The 20,772-nt window shown below is 44.2% G+C and overlaps 1 protein-coding gene across 1 annotated transcript in view; it reads left to right on the top strand.

The window, feature by feature from the left end:
* Window positions 1-10,606, top strand: part of FEM1C (fem-1 homolog C) — a 30,546-nt gene extending 19,940 nt beyond the window's left edge. The window contains exon 2 of the mRNA XM_029056586.2: window positions 8,829-10,606. Within this exon, the coding sequence (XP_028912419.1) occupies window positions 8,829-10,135 (1,307 nt within the window). The 3' untranslated portion in view covers window positions 10,136-10,606. The remainder of the gene's footprint in view (window positions 1-8,828) is intronic.
* Window positions 10,607-20,772: the final 10,166 nt, after the last annotated feature.

Here is a 20,772-nt window from a genome sequence, read left to right as displayed (position 1 = left end):
CATTCATTCATTCAAAAATGGGTCATAGTTAATTGAGCACTTACTACATGCAGAGCACTGTACTAGTGCTTGGAATGTACAGTTTGGCAAGATAGAGACAGTCCCTGCCCAACAATGGGCTCACGGTCTAAACGGGGGAGACAGACAACAAAACAGAAGAAGTCAAAATAATTAGTCTGGCATAAATATCAAAATAAACAGAATCATAGCACAATAATAGAATAGTATACATCATTAGCAAAATAAGTAGAATAATAAATAGTATATACAGGTATGTGTAAGTGCTATGGGGAGGGGGAAGGGGGAAGAGCGGAAGGTGTAGGGGGGAATGGGTTGAGGAGGAGGGGTAGAGGGAACGGGAGGGCTCAGCTTGGGAAGGCCTCCTGGAGGAGGTGAGCTCTCAGTAGGGATTTGGAGAGGGGAAGAGAGTTAGTTTGATGTGGAGGTGGATGGGCAACCACTGGAGGTTCTTGAGGAGGGGGAAAACATAGTCTGAACATTAGGAGAAGCAGCGTGGCGCAGTGGAAAGAGCACGGGCTTTGGAGTCAGGGCTCATGAGTTCGAATCCCAGCTCTGCCACTTGTCAGCTGTGTGACTGTGGGCAAGTCACTTAACTTCTCTGTGCCTCAGTTCCCTCATCTGTAAAATGGGGATTAAGACTGTGAGCCCCACGTGGGACAACCTGATTCCCCTGTGTTTACCCCAGCGCTTAGAACAGTGCTCTGCACATAGTAAGCGCTTAACAAATACCAACATTATTATTTTTGTAGAAAAATAGTAATAGTATTTGTTAAATGCTCACTATGTGCAAGGCACTCTACTAAGCAGTGGAGTGGATACAAACAAATTAGGTTGGGCACAGTCCTTGTCCCATATGGGACTCATAGTCTTCAACCCATTTTTTGGATGAGGTAACTGAGGCCCAGAGAAATTGTGACTTACCCAAGGTCACAATGAAGACAAGCAACAGAGCTGGGATTATCACCCAGATCCTCTGACTCCCAGACTCATGCTCTATTCACTAGATTACACTACCTCTTTGATCTGGGCAGCATAGAGAATGAAACAAGCAGCATAGTGAATGATCCGGGAAACTGGATTATGGACCTGGTGGGGGAGAGGCAGGAGGTTGGAAGTTCAATAAAGAGCCTGAAATGGATAAAGGTGGGATAGGATAAGGTGGTTGGATTAATTTAGTAGCTGTTTGGATGGTGAGAAAGGGGGTTTTAGTGAATCTGTGAAGGTGGAACTGACACTATTTAGTGATGGAGTGAATATGTGGTGGGATGAGAGAGAGGAGTCAAGGATAATGCCTGTCTTGTGAGACAGGAAGGATGGTGGGTGCCATCTACTGTGATAGGAAAGTCAGGCAGAGAACAGGGTTTGGATGAGAAGATAAGAAGTTCTGTTTTAGACATGTTAAGTTTGAGGTGACAGTAGCACAGCCAATAAAGAAGTCTTGAAGGCAGGAGGAAATGCGAGGCTGCAGAGAGGGTGAGTGATCAGGGCTGGAGATGTAGATTTGGGTAGCATTTGCATAAAGGTAGTAGTTGACACGCGAGCGAGTGAGTTCTTCAAGGGAGTGGGTATAGATGAAGAATAGAAGGGGACCCAGAATGAACCTTGAGGAACATTCACTATTAGTGGGTGGGAAGCAGAGGAAGAGCCAGTGAAGGAAGTTGAGAATGAGCCTCAAAGAGATAGGAGGAGAACCAAGAGAGGGTACTGTCAGTGAAGCCAAGGTTGGGTAATGTTTCCAAGAGAAGGGGATGATTGACATTGTCGAAGACAGTGGAAAGGTCGAGGAAGATTATTCATTCATTCATTCATTCATTCATTCAGTAGTATTTATTGAGCACTTACTATGTGCAGAGCACTGTACTAAGCACTTGGAATGCACAAGTCAGCAACGATAGAGACAATCCCTGCCCTTTGACGGGCTTACAGTCTAATCGGGGGTAACATGCAGACAAGAACAATGGCAATAAATAGAGGCAAGGGAAAGAACATCTCATTAGAACAATGGCAACTAAATAGAATCAGGGTGATGTACATCTCATTAAACAAAATAAACAAAATAAATAGGGTGAAGATATATACAGTTGAGCGGACAAGTACAGTGCTGAGGAGGTGGGACAGGAGCGGGGGAGGAGGAGAGGGAAAGGGGGGAGAAGAGGGTTTAGCTGCGGAGAGGTGAAGAGGGGGTAGAGAGCAGAGGGAAGAAGGGGGGAGCTCAGTCTGGGAAGGCCTCTTGGAGGAGGTGAGCTTTAAGTAGGGATTTGAAGAAGGGAAGAGAATTAGATTGTCGGAGGTGAGGAGGGAAGGCATTCCGGGACTGCGGGAGGACGTGGCCCAGGGGTTGACAGCAGGATAGGCGAGACCGAGGGACGGTGAGGAGGTGGGCATCAGAGGAGTGGAGCGTGCGGGGTGGGCAGTAGAAAGAGAGAAGGGAGGAGAGGTAGGAAGGGGCAAGGTGTTGGAGAGCCTTGAAGCCTAGAATGAGGAGTTTTTGTTTTAAGCGGGGGTTGATAGGCAACCACTGGAGGTGTTTAAGAAGGGGAGTGACATGCCCAGATCTACAGGAAGATGAGCTGAGCAGCGTAGTGAAGAATAGTTTGGAGCGGGGCGAGAGAGGAGGAAGGGAGATCAGAGAGAAGGCTGACACAGTAGTCTAGCCAGGATATAACGAGAGCCTGTAGCAGTAAGGTGGCCGTTGGGTGGAGATGAAAGGGCGGATCTTGGCGATATTGTAAAGGTGAGACTGGCAGGTCTTGGTAACGGATCAGATGTGTGGGGTGAATGAGAGAGACGAGTCAAAGATGACACCGAGGTTGCAGGCCTGAGAGACGGGAAGGATGGTCGTACCATCCATGGTGATAGGGAAGTCTGGGAGAGGACCGGAGGGAAGATGAGGAGCTCAGTTTTGCTCATGTTGAGTTTTAGCTGGCTGGCAGACATCCAGGTGGAGACGTTCTGGAGGCAGGAGGAGATGCGAGATGCGAGCCTGAAGGGAGGGGGAGAGGACGGGGCAGAGATGTAGATCTGCGGGTCATCTGCGTAGAGATGGTAGTCAAAGCCGTGAGAGCGAATGAGTTCACCAAGGGAGTGAGTGTAAATGGAGAACAGAAGAGGGCCAAGAACTGACCCTTGAGGAACTCCAACAGTTAAAGGATGGCAGGGAGAGGAGGCGCCTGCAAAGGAGACCGAGAATGACCAGCCAGAAAGATAAGAGAACAGGGAGAGGACGGAGTCCGTGAAGCCAAGGTGAGATAAGGTATGGAGGAGGAGAGGATGGTCGACAGTGTCAAAGGCAGCAGAGAGGTCAAGGAGGATCAGAATGGAGTAGGAGCCATTGGATTTGGCAAGAAGGAGGTCCATGGGTGACCTTAGAGAGAGCAGTCTTGGTAGAGTGGAGGGGACGGAAGCCAAATTGGAGGGGGTCCAGGAGAGAATGGGAGTTAAGGAATTGTAAGCAGCGAGTGTAGACGACTCGTTCTAGGATTTTGGAAAGGAAGGGTAGTAGGGGGATAGGGCTATAACTGGAGGGGGAAGTGGAGTCGAGAGCCGGTTTTTTTAGGATGGGGGAGACGTGGGCATGTTTGAAGGCAGAGGGGAAGGAGCCATTGGAGATTGAATGGTTAAAGACAGAAGTTAAGGAAGGGAGGAGGGCAGGGGCGATGTTTTTTATAAGGTGAGCGGGAATGGGGTCCAAGGCGCAGGTGGGGGGGGTGGCACTAGTGAGGACGGAGGAGATCTCCTTTGAGGGTACTGCAGGGAAGGATGGGAAAGCAGGGGAGAGGGTTGGTGTGGGGGAGGAGAGAGGGAGAGGGGAGAGGGGGAGTGGTGACTTTGGTGAGCTCAGACCTGATTGTGTTGATTTTTGTGATGAAGTAGGTGGCCAGATCATTGGGGGTGAGATGGGGGAGGGGGAGGAACAGGGGGCCGAAGGAGAGAGTTAAAGGTCCGGAACAGTTGGCAGGGGTGATGGGCATGGGTGTCGATGAGGGAGGAGAAGAAGTTTTGCCTGGCGGAGGAGAGGGCAGAGTTAAGGCAGGAAAGGATAAATTTGAAATGTATGAGGTCGGCTTGGTGCTTGGACTTTCGCCAGCAGCGCTCAGCAACTTGAGAATAGGAGCATAGGAGGCGAACAGAGGAGGTGATCCAGGGCAGTGGGTTAGTGGAGCGAGAGCGGCGGAGGGAAATGGAGGGCAAGAGAGTTGAGATGAGTAGAGAGGGTGGAGTTGAGAGTGGAGACCTGATCATCGAGAGTGGGAAGTGAGGACAGGGCAACAAGGTGGGGAGAGATGCTTTTGGAAAGACGGATGGGATCAAGAGAGTGGAAGTCTCTGTGGGGGAGTAGCAAAGATGTGCAGGGGGAGGGAGTGTGAGAGATGAGGCAGGTGAGGAGGTTATGGTCAGAGAGAGGGATTTCAGAGTTGGTGAAGGAGGAGATAGTGCAGCGGTAGGAGATGACGAGATTGAGGGTATGACCGAGTCAGTGAGTGGATGCAGTATGGTGGAGCAGGAGGTCGGCAGAGTCGAGGAGGGATAGCAGGTGGGCGACAGAGGAGTCATCAGGTACATCTATGAGGATGTTGAAGTCTCCGAGGATCAGAGTGGGCAAAGAGAAGGAGAAAAGGAAGGTGAGGAAGGGGTCTAGGTGGTTGAAGAAGTCGGAGGTGGGTCCAGGAGGGTGGTAGATGATGGCTACAGGTATCTGGAGGTGGTGGTAGAGACGAATGATATGGGCTTCGAAGGAAGGGTAGGAGAGGGAAGGGGGAGGAGGGATAGTGCGGAAGCGGCAAAGGGGTGAGAGGAGGAAGCCGACGCCTCCTACCTTTCCGGTGAGTCTGGGGGAGTGGGAGAAGGAGAGGCCACCGCTGGAGAGAGCAGTGGCGGAGACCGTGTCTTTGGGAATGAGCCACGTTTCTGAAAGGGCGAGGAGGAGGAGAGAGCGGGAAAGGAAAAGGTCATGGATGAAAGGTAGTTTATCTTTAATGGAGCGGGGGTTCCAGAGGCCACACTTGAAAGTAGCTGTGGGTTGTAGTGGGGGAGGGGGTGAGAGCGGGGGGAGGGGAGGGTTTGGATGGGAAGGAGGTGGCGGGGCCCTGGACGGGGAGAGGGGGAGAAGGGGTGGCGGTGGGACAGGAGGACTGGCTTGGGGCATGGGTGTGGAAGAGGGAAAGAGGGAGGGGTTGAGGAGGGGGTTTGGTGGGGGAGAGAGTAGGGGAGGGGGAAGAGTGGTGGTGCTGGTAAAGCGGGGTTCTAGGGCAGGGGAGAAGAGGTGGAGAGGAGGCAGAGGAGAGAGCGGGAAAGAGCTGGGCGAGAGAGGGGAAGGGGAAGGGGAGGATAGGAAGGGGCGGGAGGGAGGAGGGGGTGGTGGAGGGACATGGTGAGGCCAGAGAAGTGAGTGGCAGCACTGATAACAATAAACAATAACAAGCGAAATCAGGGTAGAGAAGAGGCTGTTATATTTGGGAAGAAGGAGATCATTCATGACTTTTGAGAGGGTAGTTTCTGTGAAGTGAAGAGGTTGGAAGCCAGATTGAAGGGGATGGAAGCCAGATTCAAGTGGGTAGAAGAGAGAATTTGGGAGAGGAACTTGAGACAGTGGATGCAGACAACTCTTAAGGAATTTGTAGAGGAATGGTAGGGAGATAGGAAGAAAACTGGAGGGTGCCGGGGGTCAAGCAGGGTTTTTTTTTAGGATAGAGAAGACGTGGGCATGTTTGAAAGCAGTGGGGAAGAAGCCACTGGAGAACGAACAGTTGAGGATGGCAGTTAGGGAAAAGGGAGAGGGAAAGAGCTTTGATAAGATGCAGAAGAATGGGTTGGATATACAGGTGAAGGGGTGAATTTTGAGAGAAGACAGGAGGTCTCATCTAGAGATAAAATAGAAGGGGTAAGACTGTGAGCTCCATATGGGAAAAGGCCCACGTGTATTTACTCCCGGGCTCAGTACAGTGCCTGGCATATGTTAAGTGCTTAACAAATACCATAAAAATAAGTACTCTTGACCTATGCTGTTTCCCCTAGGCTATGCTCTTCCCTCATTTCCCCACTCAGTTTTCTCTCTCTCTGTCTCTCTTTGTCTCTCTTTTTTCATATTTGTAAAGCACTTACTAAGTGCCAGGCACTTTTCTAAGCACTGGAGTAGATTTAGGCTAATCGAGTTGGACAGTCCACATCCCACTTGGGGCTCATAGTCCAAATCTCCATTTTACTGAGGTATTTGAGGCACAGAGAAGTGAAGGGACTTTCCCAGGGTCACATAGCTGACAAATGGTAGAGTTGGGAGTAGAACCCAAGTCCTCCTGACTCCCAGGCCTGTGCTGTATTCAGTAGGTCACTCTTCTTCTCCTTACTGCATCACCTTTACACTTTAGTTGTACCTCTCAGCAGTTAGATAATCCCTGCACCCTAATTCCTTGACCACTTAGGTACTTACCTTTACACTCAATTGCTTCCCTTAAAAGTAATTAATTTTACTGCCTCTTTTCTCTGCTAGATTGTAAGCTCTTTAAGAGCAGGGATTTTGTCAACCTACTCTAGTGTTTTCCCAAGCCTAAGCGCTTTCAATTCAATAAGTGCTCAAGAAATAATGATACTGGTGGTTGAAAGCAAAGAATAGAGGTCGAGGCTAGTAACGTAGATTTGGGAGTCGCACTCCTAGAGGAAGTAGCTGAAGCCATGATAATGGATTATGAAGTGGATGATACCAAGTGTGGCTCTCCACCACACATCCCTACTCCATAGACGTACTTCTGCCCTTGAACTTGACACTCTGATAGTAATATCGTTACTTTCATCCCCTCAGGCAAAAGTTTTACAGGAAGAAGAAATGCAAGTAAGCTGGACTGCCCATCCCGTTTCACCTGGTAAGAGACCAAGAGAGAGTCAAGTTGGAGAGTCCTTACCATCTGCCAACAGTAGGGTAGTAAAACGTTCACATATCATGGGTGCTGGTTAAATTATGTGCCCAGATCTTGAACAGCAGTAATAGTATAGGAGGAGGAAGAATTGGGCATTTGCCATCCCCATAGGTGTAATCCTTGGCACTCAGGCCCCTACACTCAACCATCCCAAATGAATTAGGAATGAGCTTGTTTTGTCTCTATCTCCATTTTTATTTTTGTGTGTTTTTCGTGTTTTTTCTTTCTGATCTGACTCCTTTCCCTCCCTTCTCTCCTCTTCCTTTTTCTTTGTCTTCTTCCTCCTCTTCTATTTAAATTGCCTGATTGAGTCTCTGCACAGTGAATGTTCAAAAATTTTATTTTTGACTTTTTGACACAAAATGATTGCAGCCCCTTCTTCAGATTATCAATCAATTAACCAATTATATTTATTGAGCTCTTACCATATTGAGAGCACCATAGTAAGTGCTAGACAGAGTACAATACAACAGTTAGAGTGTGTGCTCATGGACTTTTTTTCTAGAAATAATTGAAAAAATATGTATTTGAAATTATCAGCAAGGGATTTTGTTAGGCAAATTAAGAACATTTTGCTATAATCTTTTCTATATCTTCATCTTAGTTCTAGCAAAACTGATTTTTCAGGGTAGTCACAATTTATGTCACGATATTACTAATATAGATTTCTAAATTTGGTTATTCTAAGTGAAAATATATTTTCCTTTTTAAATTGAGTTTTCAAGTAAGATTTAGATATGTCCTTTCAGTCATTCATTAATTCATTCATTCAATTATACTTATTGAGCACATTCTGTATGCGAAGCACTGTGCTAAGCTTTTGGGAGAGTACAATACAACAATAAACAAACACATTCCCTTGCCCACAGCTAGCTTACATTTTAGAGGAAGGGAGACAGACATTAATATAAATAATTTGTCTCTATGTGCTGCTGAATTATACTTTCCAAGTGCATAGTACAGTGCTCTGCACACAGTAAGCGCTCAGTAAATACGACTGACTGACTGAATGCACGAATGAATGAATCAAAGTACATAAGTAGTGTGGGGCTGGGAGGCTGTTGAACAAAGGGAGCAAGTCAGGGCTACACAGAAAGGAGTGGGAGAAGAGAAAAGGGGACTTAGGGAAGGCATCTTGGAGGAGATATGCCCTCAATAAGGATTTGAAGGCACGGAGAGTAATTGTCAGATCTGAGGAGGGAGGACATTTCAAGCCAGAGGCAGGCTGTGGGGAAAGCGTAACAGGTGAAATAGACGAGATCAAGGTACAGTGAGAAGGTTAACATTAGAGAGGCAAAGTGTATGGGTTCATTTGTAGTAGGAGAATAGTGAGATGAGGTAGAAAGGGGCAATGTGATTGAGTGCTTTAAAGGAGGAATTTCTGTTTGATGCAGAGGCAGATGAACAACCACTGGAGTTTCATTGTCCTGAGTATTTTTGTAGAGAAATGATCCGGGCAGCAAAAGGAAGTATGGACTGGAGTGGGGAGACCCAGGAGTCTGGAAGGTCAGCAAGAAGACTGGTAAAGGACTCCAGGTGGGATAGGATGAGTGATTTTATTGACATCATGGCAGTTTGGATAGAGAGGAAAGGGCAGATTTTAGCAATGTGGTGATTACTTAGTTAACCATGAACTTGCCGTGGGCAGAGAATGTGTTCATTATTATATTGTACTCTCCCAAGCACTCAGTACAGTGCTTTGCACATGGTAAGCATTCAGTAAATGCAATTGAATGAAAGAATGAACTATTTAGTTATGTAAAGATTTATCACAGTTAATAACTTATTGTCTGTGGCTGCTGAATGTTCCCAATTTTGAATCCAGTAATAAGACTGTTTAGACTTTTCTAAATGCAGATCTTAAAATTATGTAACTTTGTTTACTTTTTCCTTAAGGAAACACTGCATTGCATGATTGTGCAGAATCTGGCAGCTTAGACATCATGAAAATGCTTCTAAAGTACAGCGCCAAGATGGAGAAGGATGGCTTTGGAATGACTCCCCTTCTCTCAGCCAGCGTGACTGGCCACACCAACATTGTGGATTTTCTGACACAGCATAACCTGACCAGCAAGACAGAGTGCATTAATGCTCTAGAGTTGTTGGGAGCTACATTTGTAGACAAAAAAAGAGATCTTCTTGGGGCCTTGAAATGCTGGAAAAGAGCTATGGACCTGAGGTACAGTGATAAGACTAATATCATCCTCAAGCCCTTACCCCAGTCTTTAATAATGGCTTATGATTATACCAAGGAGGTGACTAGTTCAGAAGAGCTGGAAAATCTTATTGCAGACCCTGATGAAATGAGAATGCAGGCCTTGTTGATTAGAGAACGAATACTTGGTCCTTCTCACCCAGATACCTCCTACTATATTAGGTATAGAGGTGCAGTCTATGCTGATACTGGAAATTTTAAGCGATGCATCAGTCTTTGGAAATATGCCTTGGATATGCAGCAGAAGAATTTGGATCCTCTAAGCCCAGTGACAGCCAGCAGTTTACTGTCTTTTGCCGAACTGTTTTCTTTCATGCTACAGGATCGGACCAAGGGTTTACTGGGGACTGTTGTTACATTTGATGATCTAATGGGTATATTGTGCAAAAGTGTCCTTGAAATAGATCGAGCTGTAAAGCAGAGTCAATATCCTGATCAAATTCAGTTGAACAAAGCACTTTCCATCATTTTGCACTTAGTTTGCTTGATGGAAAATGTTCCTTGTACTCTAGAACAGGACCATTTTAAAAAACAAACAATTTACAGATTTCTAAAGTGGCATCCTAAAGGAAAGAATAATTTCAGTCCTCTCCACCTGGCTGTGGACAAGAATACTACATGTGTGGGTAGATACCCTGTTTGTAAATTTCCATCTCTTCAAGTTACTGCAATACTGGTAGAATGTGGAGCTGATGTGAATGTCAGAGACTGTGATGACAATAGTCCCCTGCACATTGCTGCATTGAACAACCATTCTGATATCATGAATCTTCTCATTGAATCAGGTTCACATTTTGATGCCACTAACTTGCACAAGCAAACTGCTAGTGATTTGCTGGATGGCAAGGCTCTGGCAAAAAAATTAATCCAGCCCGTAAATCATACCACACTGCAGTGTCTTGCTGCTCGTGTCATAGTGAATTATAGTATATATTATAAAGGACATATTCCCCAAAAACTGGAGAATTTTGTTTTGCTTCATAGGTGATGCTTTGGCTGGGTTCTTAACACTTTTTAAGACTGAATTACTGTCAGTTGACTTGTTTTGAACATAGATGGCATAAAACTAACTGGCTTTCACCTAGCTTCATAATTGTGCTCTCTTGACTAAACCACTGCAATATCATATGTGCAGGATTGGTTGCCTAGAATTTACATGATTATGTTATGTGTTATTTTGTGGGTTATCTAGAAATATTAATACCATATTCAAAACTTTAAAATTACCCACCAAAATCTTGTTTTTGCAGGATTTTGTTTTCCTATTGGGAATCACCTGGAGGAATTCTATAGGTAGACTGTGAATTTCATAAAATCAAATATAATTTTTCCTCTGTCTTTCTTTTCTTCTTCATTCCAAACCCATTCCATATTAATGCATGACTATTTGTATTTCTGCATATGTGTACAGTGTATTGACCACAATAAGGTTGTACTAAATGAAGTTTTTGAACTTCCACCTGAAGTTGCCACTTGCTTTATATTCTGTATGCCCAGATAAAATCAATCACTAGTCAGTCATATTTACTGAGTTCCTACTGTGTGCAGAACACTGTACTAGATTCTTGGGAGAGTACAGAACAGCACAGTAGTATAACACAGTAGACATGTTCCCTGCCCACAAAGAGCTAGCAGTCTAGAGAGAGAGACAGACATAATATAAATAAATAACAGATATGTACATAGTGCTGCAGGGTCAGTGGATGTGTAAATAAAAAGTTGCAAATCCAAGTTCAAGGGCAACAGAAAAAAGTGGGGGAAGAGGAAATAAAGGCCTAGTCAAGGAAGGTGACTAGGAGGAGATGTACTTGAAGATGGGAAGAGGGATCATCTGTTGGTTTTGAAGAGAGGGTGTTCCATACCAGAGACAGGAAGTTGGCAAGAAGTCAGCAGCAAGATAGAAGAAAGAAAGGTACACTTAGTAGATTAGTAGTTAAGGACCAAATTGTGCAGCCTGGGCTGTAGTAGGAAATCAGGGAAGTAAAGTAGGAAGGGGCAAGGTGATTGAATGCTTTAAATCAAAGGTAAAGAGTCCCATGTAAATGTGACTTGCATGTCAGGAATATATTTCTAGCAGCAGATGACCAACTAATTTCAACTTTACTATTATCAGATTTTGTCAAATCATTTCATGAGTACTTCACAACACAACAATACTTTATGGTAATTGCCCAGACTATTTTTTTTGTTCTTTTAGATTCTTCAACTGCCCTGTATTTTTTAGTACAGTGACTTCGGTAATACTACAATAGTATAACTTTAAAATCAGTCAGTTCAAGATTAATCAAACCTTCAGTACAGAGCCCTGTACTAAGGCTTGGGAGAGTACTGTACCGCAGAGTAAATACATTACAAGAGAATAAAGGATAGGTTTTGGAGGTCCCCAGGAAAAGATGATTTGGATTAACTTTGAACAGAGTATTGCTAAAACTGTAAACATTAATTGGAAAGTGTTGACTAAAACTAAAAACATTAGTTGGAAATTGTTTATCCATTCATTTATTCAGTTGTATTTATTGAGCACCTACTATGTGCAGAGCACTGTACTAAGCACTTGGAAAGTACAATCATTTGGAAAGTACAATTCGGCGACAGAGACAATCCCTACCCAAAAGCGGGCTCACAGTCTAGAAGGAGAGACAAACAATAAAACAAATAGACAGGCATCAAGAGCATCAAAAGAGATAAATAAATTATATTAATTAATTAATTATTTATTTAATATTCCCTTGCCCATAAGTAAGCCATGAAAATTAATTTACAAGATTTTTTTGCCTTTTTCTAACTTTTTTAGTCGCAATCATATTTCTGCTCATCTTATATGGATCCAAATAAAAAATATAGGATCTTTCCTAGTGTTAGCCAAAGTTTCCCAGGAATGCAGCTAGGGAAATCCCATTCTACAGTACAGTTGGAATTTCCAGGCCAAGAATAGTTTTGTGTCTTTATGGTTTCAGCCCACCAACACATCTCCATATATAGTATCAGCTTTCTTAGCCCACTGTTCCCCAACTCACTGTTTTTAGCTCACCCAAGTTAATGTTCTAACATTACTTGCTCTTAATTCTCTTACTTTCTTCCCTTTTTGCATTATTTTCCCCTGCTTGGAACTCCCTTCCTCCTCAGATTGTGTGATAGAACACATCACTTCCTAAATCCAGATTCCTTCCCTGAGTACTGGTAATTTTGAATATCCAAGCCATAAAAACCCAAAAGCATATCTCTAACATATCAAAACCCACAGATACTCATCCTCAGAATTTATGAGTAGTAGTTTATTCAATGAATCATTCTAATGTTTATTTTGATTGCTTTTCAAATATTTTTATATCTGGGGGTCAATGGGGTAGAAAAGTAGTTTTGCCTGGCGGAGGAGAGGGCAGAGTTAAGGCAGAAAAGGAAAATTTGAAATGGATAAGGTTGGCTTGGTGATTGGACCTTCGCCAGTAGTGTTAAGCCCTCCACCCTCTGCTCCCTCTCCCTTGCCCCCTTTCACCTCCCCTCAGTTAAGCCCCCTTTCCCTCTGTTCCTCCCTCTCTTGTTTCCCTTCACCTCAGCACTTCGCTCATTTGTATATATTTTTATTACCCTATTTATTTTGTTAATGAGGTATACATCTCCTTGATTCTATGTATCATGGTTATGTTGTCTTGTTTTTATCCATCTGCCTCCCCCGATTAGACTGTAAGCCCATCATTGAGCAGGGATTGTCTCTATCTGTTGCCGAATTGAACATTCCAAGCGCTTAATACAGTGCTCTGCACATAGTAAGCGGTCAATAAATACTATTGATTGAAAGAATGAATGAATGAGTGAATGAATGAATGATTCCCAAATCTTCATTTCCAGCCCTGATCTCTCCCTCTCTCTGCTGTCTCACATCTCTTGACATCTCTACTGGGATGTTCTCCCATCACTTCAAGCTTAACATGTCCAAAACAAAACTCTTAACCTTTCCACTCAAATCTTGCCCTCCCCTTAACTTTTCCATCAGTGTAAGTGGCACTGCTAGCCTTCTTGTCTCACAATTCTGTAACCATTAGCATTATCCTTGGCTCTTCTCTCTTTTTCAACCCTCAAATTCAAACCATCACTTAGTCCCATCTTCATAACATCCCTAAAATCCTTCCTTTCCTCTCCTCAAAACTGCTACTATGTTTAATACAGACACTCATCCTATCTTGCCTTGATTACTGTATGAGCCCACTTGCCAACCTCGCAGAGAGCTGTCATTCCCCATTCCAATCCATACTTCACTCAGCTGTCTGGATCATTTTTCTACAAAAACTTTCAAGGCATGTTAACCCCCCTCAGAAATCTGCAGTAGTTGCATCTGCATCAAACAGAAATTCCTCACCTTTGTCTTTAAAGAATTAATTCACCTTGTTCTCTCCTACTGCACCTCACTACTTCCCTACTACAACCCAGCCTGCACTCTTAACTCCTCCAATGCTAACCTTCTCATTGTTTTTTGATCTTGTCTGTCTTGGCACTGACCTGTTGCACATGTCCTGCCTCTGGCCTTGTTCTTCCTCTCTCCTCACATCCTACAATTACTCTCTCCCCTTCAAAACCTTATTGAAAGTCATCTCCTCCAAGACAGCTTCCCTGACAAATTCCCCTTTCCTCTTCTCCCTCTGCTTTCTGCGTTACTCTGACTTGCTCCCTTTATTCATTTGCCCCTCCCAGCCCCACAACACTTTATGTACATATGTGTAATTTACTCATTTATATTAACTTCTGTCTCCCTCTGTAAACTGTAAGCTCACTGTGGGCAGGAAATATGTTTGTTTATTGTTACATTGTAATCTCCCAAATGCTTAGTACAGTGCTGTGTATATACTAAGAGCTCAATAAATACATTTGAAAAATAAAATTCTTAGCACATTGTCCACTAAAGCATGTGCTCAAATAATGTCATTGATGGGTTGATTGTCCTGTCTGAAAGATATCGCCACTTGAATGTCCCACCAACACCTTAAAACTTACGGCGGCCAAAGCAGAACTCCTTATCTTCCCACCTAAACCTTTTCCTCCCCATGATTTTCCTATTACAGGAGACAGCACCACCATCCTTACTGTCTTGCAAGCCTGTAACTTTGGCATTATCCTTGACTCATCTCTCTTATTCAACTCATATATTCAATCTATCACTAAATCTTTTCAGGTCAACCATCCTTCACAAAATCGCTAAAATCTGCCCTTTCCTCTCCATTCAAACTGTCACCTCAAACTTAACATGTCCAAAACAGAGCTCCTTATCTTTCCACCCAAATCCTGCCCTTTCCCGGACTTTCCCGTCACTGTAGATAGCAGCACCATCCTTTTCTTCTCACCAGCCTGTAACCTTGGTGTTATCCTTGACTCCCCTCAGTCATTCAACTTGCATGTTCAATTCATCACCAAATCCCATTGGTCTCACCTTCATAACATCTCCAACCAAACTGCTAATATGTTAATACAACCACTTATTCTATCCTGCCTCGATTACTGTATGAGCCCACAGCCTCCTATCACTCCCCATTCAAATCCATATTTCACTCTGCTATCTGGATCATTTTTCTATAGAAATGTTCAGGACATATTACCCCGCCTCAAAAATCTCCAGTGGTTGCCTATCCTCCGCCATATCAAAAATTCCTCACCTTTGGCTTTAAATCTTGCCCTCTCCTACCTCACCTCAAATAAGAGGTGACAAGTGAGAAACACTTAATTTTAAGCTGTAATTATTAATCAAAGCCTAGTTCATTATTACTGTCATTGTTTCAGGAGCTTTACAGAGGGGAGGACAGGAAAATCACACTATTGTAATTACTGATTTCATTACAGAATGGATGGGGTAAGTGTGATTTGAAGGTATCAACCTAATTGACAATTCTCAGTACAAATTCTAGCAGGATATTTTAATCTTTTCCACACACTTTTATTTTATTGCACTAAATATTGTAATGTTTCAGGACATAAAGTCTTGTTAAGGTCAGTAAGGCTGATGCAGAACTAACCTTTCCAACACTTTACACTATGCCATGTTCTACCAGGCATGTGCTGTGGGATTCATTCATGCATTCAATAGTATTTATTGAGCGCTTACTATGTGCAGAACACTGTACTAAGCTCTTGGAATGTACAAATCGGTAATAAAGACAGTTCCTGCCCTTTGACGAGCTTACAGTCTAATCAGGGGAGACAGACAGACAAGAACAATAGTTACAGGTTTACTATGGCAAAGCAAGTTAGGAAGCTAGGCTAGGATGGGCAACTAAAAATACCCAAGGAGCATAAAGTAGAAATATAGATCTAGCACATGCATTCTATGGGGGAACTATGAGAGTTAGCACAAGTGCAGTAAAGAAATTAGGACATAAGTCTCCATAGGTCCACCCAAAAGAGGTGGCTTTGACTGGACCCAGAACATGGCTGAATATACTAAGCTTAAAAGGTATGGTTGTACGAGGCAAGAAGGAGGTGAAGGAACTATTGAGGATATTATTTAGCAATTATTCATAACTTACTATCAACTAACTATTACGTATATTTATACATATGTATATATAGAGAGATTTGTGCCATTTTTTCATTTATATAATTTATCCATTCCCCATTTGCATGTGCAGCCAGCTCTTTCTCCTCCCACTAATTTTAAGTGATTTGCATTTTCCTGGCTTTCCTGTTAGATTAAAATCTCCTTGATAGTAAGGAAAATATAACTGCTTTTACTAAAATATAACTACTTTTACTTTGCTGTACAAACAGTGGGTACTCTCATCAATACTGTTGACTGACTGTGGCTAAAAGGCATGAATATAGGGTGAGTTCCTTGTCAACCTGAAAAATTGGGTGAGGAAGGGTGAAGTGAATAAGGGCAGAGACAGGGCTTATATTTAACTGTTAAGAAAAGGTATTCTGTTTGTGTTGAGAGTGGGGTACTCACCCATAACATCCTTGATTCGAGTCTAGCCGTACTTACTCTCATTTGGAACATTTGAAATGGACAAGTTTGTCTCTGTAACCTCAGAAACCAGGAGATTATTGATTGCAGCATTTCCCAAGGCATAGATAGGCCAATGAGAAGATAGTAATGTTTCTTTTCTCTTCATAGGAATCAAACACAAGGTACTAAAGTGAAAATGCCAAATCCTAATCACTAGACCAACAGGGAAAGTTCATTCTCACCAATTAGTTAATTGATCAATGGTATTTACTGAGGGCTTACTGTGTGCAAAGCACTGCACTAAGTGCTTGGGAAGTACAATGAAACAGAGTTGGTAGACACACTCCCTGCCCACAGTAAGCTTACAGTTGAGAAGAAAGACTGTAAGTCCAATCAGGAAAGGGCAGTCTTCCCTTTCAGCCATAGAGAGGTTGATCCCATGCACTCACCTGTTACTCTTCAGGCTCGGGCTCCCGGATGGAGAGGAGAACCCCAGGCTGCCTCTAACATAGAGCCCCTCGTAAAAAGCCTCCTGCTGCGGGGAATCCCCAGGCTACCAGGGCAGTTCTTTCCTGCTTCTCCTTTCCCTCCCTGGCTCCAACAATTTGGGTTTAGCTGCACAGTGTATTCTAGCTGTGGTGTTGTCCTTGTGGTCCAAGGTGATTCCTCAGTCTAGAGAGGGGGATCTAATATGTTAATGTCTCCCCTCTCCAACTTCTGCCCCCATTTATTGTGGCACATGGCGAGATCCTGAGTGGCTGCCTCTTTGGAGCATCTTCCCAATGCTCAGCAGGTGACTCCATGCTCCCATACGGTGTCCCCAGCCCCCCTACCTGTCCTATGGCTCAGCTCTGCTCTCTGACCAGGTCTGGTGGACCGAGATGAGCGCCTCATCTCAGACACACAGCCCAACACTGAGGTGTTGTGTGGTGCATTCTCCACCTCCAGTCCTGGAATGCAGCCCGCAGTGGTTCCTGAAGCTGTTGACACTACAGAATACCTCCACTCCTACCCTATTGCAACTTGGAATTGACTCTAGCCCCCTGTATTTCCCCAACTCCTTGGCATTTTGGTGGTAACCCCTGGTCTTCCACCCCACCCCCAACTCCACATGGCTCCAATGTTTGTCCCTAATTCTTCTCCTGGGTTATATTCAAATAATGTAATGGAAACCCATATTCTAGCAGAACTGGGGAGATTAGTCACATCAGAATACTCAATCAACTATTGAGGAGTGAAATGAAGATGTCATTTGCAAACCAGGAGGGCAGAGAAAACATTTAAAGGATCCAGGGAAGCCCAGACTCAACAAATGTGCCATAGCAGTGGACTATGAGGAGATCATTGAGGACAAACCAGCCTTTTGGGCAGATTGTATTTCCTAAGTGCTTAGTACTGTGCACATAGTGCTCAATAAATATGACTGAATTTAATTGAATTGGAATGTCACAAGGGAGAATGGAAAGTAAACAGTCTCATTAGTGTCGTGAGGATTTAGTTTTCCTATAGGGCAAGTGGGAGGAAATGTCATTTATCCTTGGTCAGTCAGTCTGTAAGTGCTTATTATGTGCCAGGCATTGTGCTAAACACTGTTGTAGATACAGACTAATCAGTATGGACACAAATTTATGTCCCATATGGGCATATAACCTAAATCTTCATTCACAGATGAGGTAACTGAGGCACGGAGAAGTTAAGTGACTTGCCCACAGTCATACAGCAAACAAGTGGTGGAGCTGTGATTAAAATGCAGGTCCTTCTGACTCCATTCATTCATTCATTCATTCATTCATTCATTGTCAATCATATTTATTGAGCGCATACTATGTGCAGAGCACTATGCTATGTGCTTAGGAGAATACAATATTACAAGAAACAAACACATTTCCTGCCCACTAAAAGCTTACAATCTACGGGGGGTAACAGACAAAATAAAAAATTACAGATATGGATATAAGTGCTATGGGGCTGGGTGTGGGCACTCCTAGGCCTAATATGTAAGCCCTGAGTAACACTGCTTTTCAGAGAAGCAGTGTGGCTCAGTGGAAAAGAGCATGGGCTTGGGAGTCAGAGGTCAGAGGTTCGAATCCCAGCTCTGCCACTTGTCAGCTGTGTGACTGTGGGCAAGTCACTTCACTTCGCTGTGCCTCAGTTACCTCATCTGGAAAATGGGGATTAAAACTGAGAGCCCCCCGGGGGACAACCTGATCACTCTGTATCTACACCAGTGCTTAGAACAGTGCTGTGCACATAGTAAGCGCTTAGCAAATACCAACATTATTATTATTATTACCACCTTTCTCCATCTCATACATTACTCTCCTCCCAGACTGCCCAGAAGGAAGAGACCCCAGCTCCTCAGGCCCTTCCCTCCATCCACCAAGGGCCTAGGACTCCCTCTGGGGAGGGGATGCTGACACCCTCATTCATTCTTCCCTCCCCCAATCCTTGAACTGGAGATTGCCTCCACCCTCCACACACTGCAATCCAGAGCCCCCAGAAAGGAACAGGACAGCAACTCACAGAGGGGATAACAGTGTCATTAACATTTGACTTGTGCATTTACTCTGGACAGCTGCTATAATGATCTTCTAATTAGCAACCTTGGATTTGTGGGTTTTCCCACACCAACTGGGAGCTGCAGAGTCACCCCCTACTAGAGAAACCTGCGTTGGCCACTGAGTCTACAGATCAGCTGCTGCAGTTCTGGACTCTCTTTCTGTTACATCCTGACCCCATCATGTGCCTTCAGTCCCCTTGCTCTGATCCCCCTACCCTGTCTCCCCTCACCCAACACTCCTCATCTTCCTTTCTACAGGTCGCCCTCCTCAACTCACTTTCATTCATTCATTCAGTAGTATTTATTGAGCGCTTACTATGTGCAGAGCACTGTACTAAGCGCTTGGAATGAACAAGTCGGCAACAGATAGAGACAGTCCATGCCGTTTGACGGGCTTACAGTCTCACTTCCATTCAACGCCTTGCCATTCCTTGCACCAGCTCCACCTCCTATCCCCTACCCCATCGCTGTCATCCTGTCCCAGCACCGCTCCTCATGCCCCTCCCTTGGCATCAGCCTCCACCAACTCACTCCCATCAACCTCTTCTTAATAATGTTGGTATTTGTTAAGCGCTTACAATGTGCAGAGCCCTGTTCTAAGCCCTGGGGTAGATACAGGGTAATCAGATTGTCCCATGTGAAGCTCACAGTCTTAATCCCAATTTTACAGATGAGATAAATGAGGCCCCGAGCAGTGAAGTCTATTTATTGCTATTGTTCTTGTATGTCTCTCCCGATTAGACTGTAAGCCCGTCATGGGGCAGAGACTGTTTCTATCTTTTACCGATGGTTAATTCCAAATGCTTAGTACAGTGCTCTGCACATAGTAAGCGCTCAATAAATACTATTGAATGAATGAATGAAGTGACTGCCCACAGGCACACAGCTGATAAGTGAGAGACAAGTGAGAGACCGGGATTCAAACCAAATGAAGTGACTGCCCACAGGCACACAGTTGATAAATGAGAGACCGGGATTCAAACCAATGACCTCTGATTCCCAAGCCGGGCTCTTTCTGAGCCACGCAGCTTCTCTACTTCTTGCACCATCTCCCGGCCACACACTGTCCCCATAGCCTCAACCAAATGTGACTTATGGAAACCCTGCTCCATCATGGGAAATCTTTCCCTTCATCCTTAATCTGTTTCTGACTCAATCACTACTACTTCATCATTGACACCTGTCTTTACTCAGATGACATGGTCTCCCCTGACACTCTTTCTAGAGGGGGCCCTCATCTTCTATCACTCCCTTAGACTCAGTGGGAAAGAAGGGAAGACCAAGCTTCCTTCTTGCTCACCAATGCCCCTTTGCACCATTCCCCCTCCCCCCCCCCCTTCCTTCCTCTGAAGCGTAAATCATCTTCTTCACCTCCCACTCCAATTACTGCTCATGGTCATCTACTGCCCCCCAGGCTCCTCTAACTTTCTGTACCATTTTGATACCTTTTTCACATTCCTTTTCTCATTCTCCATTCCTACATTGATCCTTGGACACTTCAATATCCAGGTGATGTCTGTCCACCTCTTTTTACTCCTATAATCCAGTGACTTCCTGCCCACTCCATCTCTCACATTCATCAACTTTGGGCACACACTTGATCGTATAATCACTAGTCACTGTACAGTCTGTACACTCACCAATTCTGATATTCATCTACAAGACCATAACCTCCTCATCTACATTCCTTTCAGACATTCTCCCCCTGCAAATTATGTCCCTTTTCCCTACAGAGACCTCCATGCTTTTGACCCCTTCCAATATTCTACAGCAATCCTTTTTTTCCATTTGGTCTCCCTACACAACCTGCTTTCTCCTGATAGACAAATCACCCTCAACACTTCCCTCTCCACTTAACTCACTTGTTCCTCTGTCCCTCTGCCACTCTTGTATCAATGTCCCACATCCCTAAATTACCTCTACAGTATGCTTGTCTGCTTCTGTGCCCAACATTCTGTTGGTGGAAACCAGACATTTCTGACCTTGTCCACCTTAAATCCACTCTTACCTTATTCAATTTGTCCGTCTCCACTGTGCAACAACAGTTCTTCTCCTTAATTTATTACTATGCCTTCTCCTCCTACTACTTATTTCAGAAATTTAACTCCCTCCTCAAACCTCGTGTCCTCCCATC

The sequence above is a fragment of the Ornithorhynchus anatinus genome, chromosome Y5 (assembly GCF_004115215.2).
Source record: "Ornithorhynchus anatinus isolate Pmale09 chromosome Y5, mOrnAna1.pri.v4, whole genome shotgun sequence".
Classification (NCBI taxonomy): domain Eukaryota; kingdom Metazoa; phylum Chordata; class Mammalia; order Monotremata; family Ornithorhynchidae; genus Ornithorhynchus; species Ornithorhynchus anatinus.
Note: the sequence above shows the minus strand (reverse complement) of the source record. Positions and strands in the feature narration are given on the sequence as shown.